General features: G+C 54.5%; 1 protein-coding gene and 1 long non-coding RNA gene across 5 annotated transcripts in view; one reads left to right on the top strand and one right to left on the bottom strand.

Moving 5' to 3' along the window:
- Window positions 1-2,334, bottom strand: part of LOC115298482 — a 6,950-nt gene extending 4,616 nt beyond the window's left edge. Inside the window, exon 1 of the long non-coding RNA XR_003911765.1 lies at window positions 2,139-2,334. This is a non-coding gene — a long non-coding RNA (uncharacterized LOC115298482). The remainder of the gene's footprint in view (window positions 1-2,138) is intronic.
- ZNF500 (zinc finger protein 500) overlaps window positions 2,158-8,026 on the top strand; it is a 9,266-nt gene continuing 3,397 nt past the window's right edge. The window contains exons 1-5 of one of the 4 annotated variants that reach the window (XM_029947309.1): window positions 2,158-2,322; window positions 2,974-3,409; window positions 5,139-5,279; window positions 5,499-5,563; window positions 6,568-6,679. In XM_029947309.1, the coding sequence (XP_029803169.1) occupies window positions 3,070-3,409; window positions 5,139-5,279; window positions 5,499-5,563; window positions 6,568-6,679 (658 nt within the window). In that variant the 5' untranslated portion in view covers window positions 2,158-2,322; window positions 2,974-3,069. Of the gene's footprint in view, window positions 2,323-2,543; window positions 2,889-2,973; window positions 3,472-5,095; window positions 5,280-5,498; window positions 5,564-6,567; window positions 6,680-8,026 lie in introns of those variants that run through there. The other 3 variants (XM_029947308.1, XM_029947306.1, XM_029947307.1) reach the window with 3 other exon arrangements.

The raw sequence follows: 8,026 nt of genomic DNA, 5'->3' as shown, positions 1-8,026 counted from the left end.
GGGTGGGGTCTTAGAAAACAAGTTAACCTTTAAGTTATAATCTATGGGTTACATTTTAGGACTCCCAGAGCTCAATTTCCCAACCCTTGATTGTTTAATCAGAAAAGGGTTGGAGAGTGAAACCCTGGTTGGCTTTTTTCCATTAGGGTCAGCTTGACCTGAGGAGGGTCTTACAGAAGCTGCAAGTCACAAAACTAGAGCTGATGCCTAAGGAGCATTTGTTATGTGCTGGATATTGTCACCGGTGCTTTACAAACATTCTCTCATCTAATCGCATCCCTCAGCTCCCGGAAGCTGGAGCTGTGCCAGTCTTCATTTAACAGGTGCGGAAGGCAAGGCACACCTCGTGGATAGCGGTGGGGCCAGGACTCGAAGCACTGGCTGGGGTGTACGTCTTTGGAGGGCCCACGTCCACATTGGTAGGGGCTGCCTGTTTGTGTCTCCCCCCAAAATAGAATTAAGACCGAAATACTAAACAAACAAACAAACATGAAATCCTGAGCAAAGAACAAATTTGTCCTTTTAATCTCTGTCACTTGTAGTCACTGAAAATTGCCCAGACAGGAGAGTGCCTGGGTCACTACATAGACTTGCTAACTTCTGCACATACGGCTGTGAGAAGATGATGCCTGGTCCCCACAGCTAACCAGGAGGCAGAAAGGGAAGGCATGGGACAGCTTTGAAAATGCTGGTGTCCCTTTGCCAGTCTGCTTCCCTAGACACAACCCAACACGTTCTGCTGCTAGATCATGGCCGCCCAGCCCTGCAGAACCTGCTGATTGTCCCTCAGATTCTCCACCGGCCTCTTCTGCTTTCCTCCTTTTCCCTCTCCCATTTTATTTGTTCTGTCTTCTTCCTCTCCTGCCATATGCTCCCTGTGACTTGTTCACAATTCCCCTTTGCACATTCTCCTCCCAAAGCAAACCAGTTGGCGGGCCTCTTGTGTTGGACTTAAGTTCCAGTTCTCTGAATAGCTCCACATGTTGGTGCTGGTTTATTCTTAACATCACAGCTATCCTGGCCAGCAACGTCATGTTGAAGGAGAAATAGGCATATGTGGTCCTGCTGTTCTTCAGACCCCACCCCAAAGCTGTGGTGGTCTTGAAGGCAGCCCTGAAATCTGCCCACTTAGGGAGAAGCAGTCTCCAGAAATTAGTCATAGGCAGCCCAGTGCCTTGTTCTGCTTGGCATTCTCACAATAAAAACTGGATGTTGGATGTAGGGGTGGGGAATGAAACATGAGAGAGATTGGAGAGTAGGAGGGGAAGAAAAGCTAGTGGGAAGATGAGGTTAGTTGCTAGGGCTGGAGATGGCAGAACTGAAGGACTCAGGAATCCCCTGGTCCTTACATCAGTGATAATGCGGATGGAGTATTTATGATGTGCGAGGCAGGTAACCCTCACCAAGACCCTTCACCTGCTTTAAGGGTCAGGGGCTTAGTCCTCTCTGGTCTGGACAGCAACACCAGGGACCATTTGTCTAGTTCACTTCATGTTCATGGTGCCTGCCTGGTACAAAGCAGAGCCCAGCACTTGTTGATTAAATTAATAAATAAGCAATTGGTATCCAAGATGCCCCCAACAAGTAACTTTCTGGGTCTTCATTTCTCACTCTCCAAAATTAAAGAACTGGGTTTGGACAGATGCCTGGGTTCCATCCTCACCCCAGTTCTTCACTACTGAACCTGTCTGCCTCCTTTCTTCATCTACAAAATATATAAAATATAAAATCTCCCTTTTTTCAAAGATGAACTGTAAATAACTGCAAACTATTTAAAACAGAGCCTGGTACATACAGCGTATTACGCAATCAGAAATGTAAATTTACAAAGTCCCCTCCCACCGAGGACCTCTCTCAGGTCAGGCGAGGGCGGATGGAGACGACGCAGGTAGTATGGCTCAGAAGCTGCGGTACCTTGAAACGCTCGCCTATCGCTCGCTGAAGGGGAAAGGACTATATTACCCACAATGTTTCCTGTGGTCCCGCCCACACGGTCTCACTCCCACGCGCTTACAGGTAGCCGGCCAGCGGTGAGAGGACTACGTTGCCCACAATGCACCTCGCGGGATTGCCTATCCAGGCTCATGCTCACACTCGACACCAGGCTCAGCCAATGGCGCGAGGACTACGTTACCCACAGTGCTGCGGTAGGCCCGCCCTCACGGCCTCGTTCTCTAGATCCACAGCGGGCTCCGCTCGTGGCTGGAGAAGACGCGACGCGGATCTGCTTTGTGCGGTTTGTCGGCCTAGTGTCTGGCCGGCCAGCTTCCTGCACACCCAGCACCCACGGTCCTGCACCCGGCCCGGCCCGCTGCGCTGCCGGTGAGTGCGGGCGCGGAGTTCCGGCCCGCGCTTCTATCCTTCCGCGCGTCGTCACAGTGCCGGTTTGTGCTCGACATGGGCCAGCCGTTCACGCTACACCTAAGGACGAAACATGGGGAAGCATGCCCGGCCGGAGAGGCCCTAGTCTCTCAGGACCCTGCGGTTGGAGGAGTCGTGGTGACCCATCCACTCTAGGGTACCCGGCGGGCCTTCAGGGCTTGCCGAGCCCGAAATGGAGGGTCAGGGCGTGACAGAACCCGCTGCGTCCGCTCGGACACACGGGGCCCTGGTTCTCAGCGTGTTTCCGAGGGGACCCCATCCTATAAGGGCCAACCGTACTAATGAAAACTGCGTTTCTCAAGCTCTGACCTCGTTCCAGCCAATGCGCAAAACCCTTTCCAAATAATCCCGGTTCGTCCCAAAAGCCTGTGTGTAGGAGTATCATCAGATGCTTTTTGACCGAGGAATCGACACCCTGAGAGTTTTAAACTTGCCCAGGAGTTAGCAGAGGGCTTAGCAGCAAGGACGGTTTGATTTACTTCAGCTCTTTTCTTTTGCCAATGAGGGTGAGTTAGTCCTAGGGCCCTATGGGTGTAGATGCTAATCTAGCCCGGCTGCTGCACCCCAAATGATTGTATTGTTTCTCCACAGAGCCTGAAAACATCATTTCCAGTTTCCAGCCAGAGGTATAAGGAGAGACAAGTTTAACCCCTGAGGCACAAGAAAGAGCAAGGCTTGCCCCAGACAATGGCGACCACACCTGGTCTCCAGCCTCCGCCACCCCTGGAGCAAGACGAGATCCTGATTGTGAAGGTGGAGGAGGATTTCTGCTGGGAAGAGGAGCCGTCTCTGGAGACCGAAGACCCCAGCCCTGAGACCTTCCGCCAGCTCTTCCGGCTCTTTTGTTACCAGGAGGTGGCCGGACCCCGGGAGGCCCTGAGCCGCCTTTGGGAGCTGTGCTGCCGCTGGCTGCGGCCTGAACTGCGCACCAAGGAGCAGATCCTGGAGCTGCTGGTGCTGGAGCAGTTCCTGATGGTGTTGCCAGGGGAGATCCAGGCCAGGGTGCGGGAGCAGCAGCCGGAGAGTGGTGAGGAGGCCGTGGTCCTCGTGGAAGGGCTGCAGCGGGAGCCCAGGAAACAGAGGCAGCGGGTGAGGTGGGGGGCAATTTGGCCCTAAGGTGAGGAGATGGGGCCCCAAGACCTCAGGGCCCTGCTCCTCAGGTGTGCATTTGGAGATTCCTTGGGCTCTGGAGCCGCGGCCTGCCTTGGCCATTGGGAGGAGCTGGGGCTGCCTGTGCATGTGAACTGAAAAAGGCAGCTGCAGGGTCTTTCTCAGCCTTGGCTGCTGGCTGTAAACCTGTTGATTAAGCACATGTAGCCCCACTAGCCCTCTCTGAGCTGGGTCGTTTGGTTCCTTAGCATCCCAGCGTAGGTCAGACAGAGGTTTTGGTAGGCGAGAGGCTGGAGATCTTCCCAGGTAGGGCCATGGGGGTTGAAGAGATTCCAGAAGAGGGAAGAGCACTGAGAAGAAAGAGCAGGGGCAGGTGGGTGCCTTGGTTAGAGCTGCATGTGTCCCCTACCTCTCTAGAGCTGCGCCGGCCAATGCAGTGGCTACCACTTCTGAGTGGCTGTCTCTCGTTTTGAGAGAGAGAGAGACAGAGTGCGAGTGGGGGAGAGAGGGAGAGAAGAGAATCCCAACCAGGCTCTGTGCTGATAGCTTGTTACAGGGCTCCATCTCACCAACTGTGAGATTGAGACTAGAGCCAAAGTCAGAAGTTGGACGCTTACCCAACTGAGCCACCCAGGCACCCCCACATGTGATTTTTTTTAATTAAAACTAATTAAAATGTCAGGTGTAGTTGCTAAGTCACACCGGCCAGGTTTCAAGGGCTCAGTTGTCACACATGGCCAGTGGCTGTACTGGATGGCGACGATATGGGGCACTTCATCGTCATCGTGGAAAGTCCTGTGCACAGCATGACTCTAGAGCATGCTCCCAACTTATTTTAACCAAATTGGAGCAGTGAGGAAGTCTTACAAATTCTTCTTGCTCAGATTAGATTAGTCCTGGATAGCTCTTAACTCAAGATTGGATTAGTTCTTTGGCATGGGTTCCCTCAGTCTGTGCACCCCAAACCTCTGGGGACTATCTCCTCTTAGAGGTGCGGAACGTTGAGCCTGATGCAGGGGTCCCTGGCACTGCGTTTAAGGTCTTGTATCCCAAGTACTGTTGCAGAGCTCAGTAAACTCTAAGACCCAAGTTCATCCTGTGCTCTGGAATTGGGAAATAGATGGTCTCAGAGCACTTGTAGATGACCTCAGAAAATGTAGCACATGCAGTAGTGTGAACTTCCCAAACGAGACCTGATTCAGGGCCCTGCTTTCTGGTCCAGGGTCTGTTGGGAGCATCAAGGTGGAGTAAGGAAGTGACAGGGCTGTGTGATGGGGAAAGACGGTGGGGTCTCTCAGGGGCAGGGCAGGCCTCCATTTGTCCAGGGTGGGAGCCTGACCTCTTGGAAGCTCACATTCCTTCTCCTGGAGCTGTCTGGAGGGAGGAGCGTGTGGCCTGTGCGGGGCTGGGGGGGGGGGATGTGGCCAGGGGGGGGGTGAGGGGAGGTAGCCAGAGGTAGGTGGCGGTGAGGCACAGCGGGGCAGAGCCTGGGAGCCTGGGAATGTAGCGTGGCCAGGGGCGTCTGAGACAAGAGTGGCTGGGGACCTTGTGCGTTTTCTCCCAAACTTCTGGGAGCTGCTGGGCAGATCTCCATCGCTTGCAGGGCCTGGAAGTGCTCCCTGATGATGTACTGCCCCATGGGACAGGAGAACCGTGCTTGAAACACCAAGTGGAGGCCGAGCCAGAGGAACTGTCTCTGGAAGTGAGGTCTGGATGTTCCAGCCAGCAGCCCCCAGCCCAGCTGAGCCACAGACCAAAGAGGAGCCCCCAGCTCTGGCCAAAGAGGGGTGAGTGGCCATCCCTCTGGATGAAAGAAGCCCTGCAGGGGAAGGAGGCAGAGGGAAGAGGTTGTCACAGGAGGCCGGGCCTCCGTGCATGTGGGAAGGAGAGGTTCCTGCCCAGGAGCTGAGTGTAGGCGTGGAGTAATGGGCCTGTCTGGGCCTTTGCTGCTCTGTGCATAGCTGGGCTGTGTGGCCTTCTCTGACCACTCTGTGCTCTTTCCCCAGGCCCAGTGGCCTCCCAGCATCAGGGGACGGCACCAGCCACGTCTCTCGTTTCGTCCTGGTCCCAGGTGAGTGGGTGTTCCGCTGCATCCCTGTGTGTCCCACACCCTTGTTACGGGGACACTTCTCCCCCGTGGCCAGGCCCAGCTTTCAGAGGTGCTCCTCGTGGAATGACCCCTTTACCCTGACTTTCACCTCCTGGAAGTCCCCACTCTCATGTCATCTGGGTGTTAGGTGTGTCCCAGAGGATTCCGGGGCTTAATGGTGGGCTGGGGGCGATTGCTTCAAACCCAGCTGGGCACTAGACTCTTGGGACTTTGGGTAAAAATATAGGTTCATCCCTCAGCCCTGGCCTGGAATCAGAGTCTTCCTAGGTTGTTTGTTTAAAAAAAAAACCAGTTTTATCAAGATATAATTCACATACCACACAATTCAGCCATTTAGAGTGTTTAGCCTTCAGTCTACTTATAGAGCTATGCCACCTTTATCACAGTTCTCAAAACACGTCCTCCCCACAACACCCGGTACCCAGGAGTGGTCCCTCCCCACCCCTGTTCCCCAGCCCCTGGCTGTCTCGTTTGTGTCTCCGTGGGTTTGCCTTTCCTAGACATTGCTTGCTTGGGTTTTAATATGCTCCTCAGGTCAGTGTGGTGCTAGATTTAGGAACTGGTGACCTGGAGGCATCCTGAAGTTCCCAAGACACCCCACTTGGGTCCCAGGGCTGGTTTGAGCTGAGGCAAGGCATGCCTAACTCAGGGCCCTGGTGGCTGAGTGCGCAGTGGACCAGCTGCTCCCCATGGTGATTCTGTCCACGCTGTCTCTGGGCCTGTAGCAGTGGGACACAGCGTGGTGGCAACGGTGTCCTCCCAGCTAGCAGGATTCAGCTGTCCTGTGAGCAGAGTTTGAGGCGGGAAGATGGGTAACAGCACATGGAGAAGGAAGGTGTAGGAGAGAGGAAGCAGAGGAGGCAGGCAGGACCTGTCTTTGTGATACAGGTGGAGGGGGTGGGTGAGGCCGCCAGGCAGGCCCTCGGGGAGGAGCAGTGGCAGAGGACTGATGGGTTGCATTTCAGCAGGTGCCGGTGACCTTGGAGGATGTGGCGGCATACCTGTCCCAGGAGGAGTGGGAGTGCCCAGACCTGGCTCGGCGGGGTGGCGGCTGCGATGTGCTGCCTAAGAGCAGGGGTAACATCCTCCTTAGTGGCCTGTCTGTGACATGGGCCAGCCTCAGGGAGGGTGACTCCTTCCCTTAGGCTGGCCGAGGCCCACTTTTCATCTCCCAGGCCCCGGCCATCTCCCTGCTCGGGATCTTCCAGGTCTCTCCACCATTTGCAAAAGCCAGTCCAGCAGTTGTCGGACTGCAGTGGCCTGAGGAATCCCTGGGGAGCATGTTAAACTAGGAACTCACACCCCGCGCCCAGGTTGGTTCTGGGGGCTGGGCGCACTCCCTGGAGAGCCTGCCTGGCACCCCGCAGAGTGGAGCCCGCAGAGGCAGGGTTGCTACAGACCCGCCGGTGGCCCAGCTGCAGTGGGGAGAAGGTGGCTGCTCACGTCATCCCAGGCAGGTGCCCAGAGCTGTCCTGGGTTCCTTCACCCACAGTTGGTCCAGTTTCACTTAGCCTCTGTGCCGCCCATGGCCCCCGTGGGTGGAGCAGCTCCTGGCAGGGCCTGGCCGTCCACGGCCGCTCCTTACCATCCCCCTCACCATCCCCCAACACTATCCCTTCTGCTCTTTCCACTCAGCTCGCCTTGACACTTACCCCCTGAAACAGCTTCGGAAGGAATTGAGGTGCTTCTTTGTAGCAGTTTAATTTTTTTCCAGAGAAACAGAATCAATTGTGTGTGTGTTTATGTTTGTGTGTAAGTAAAGACATTTATTTTAAGGAATTGGCTCATAGGATGGTAGAGGCTGGTAAGCCTATAATCTGTAGGCCTGGAAATTCAAGTGAGACTTGGTGTTGCAATCCTGAGTCTGACATCTGCTGGGCAGGCCGGTTGGCACGGACTGGGCAGAATTCCTCTTCTGGGAAACGCCCGGTTCTGCTCTTAGGGCCTTCAGCTGATGAGGCCCATCCACAGTACTGAGGCTGATCTGCTTTACTTAGAGCTGATTGTAGATGTTAAGTAGATCTACACGTAGCAACATGAGAGGATTTTTTTTAATTTAAATAGTTTATTACCAAGTTGGTTTCCATATAACACCCAGTGCTCTTTCCCACAAGTGCCCTCCTCCACGGCCATCACCCCCCTTCCGCTTCCCCCTCCCTCCTCAGCCCTCAGTTTGTTCTCAGCATTCAAAAGTCTCTCATGATTTGCTTCACTCCCTCTCCCTAACTCTTTCCCCCCCCTTTCCCCTTCCCATGGTCCCGTTAGGTTTCTCCTGTTAGACCTATGAGTGCAAACATGTGGTATCTGTCCTTCTCTGCCTGACTTATGTCGCTTAGCATGACACCCTCCAGGTCCATTCACTTTCCTACAAATGGCCAGATTGCATTCTTCCTCATTGCCATGTAGTACTCCATTGTGTATATA

This window comes from Suricata suricatta, chromosome 8 (assembly GCF_006229205.1).
Source record: "Suricata suricatta isolate VVHF042 chromosome 8, meerkat_22Aug2017_6uvM2_HiC, whole genome shotgun sequence".
Classification (NCBI taxonomy): Eukaryota; Metazoa; Chordata; class Mammalia; order Carnivora; family Herpestidae; genus Suricata; species Suricata suricatta.
The sequence above is the reverse complement of the archived record's forward strand: the minus strand, read 5'-3'. Positions and strand labels throughout refer to the sequence as shown.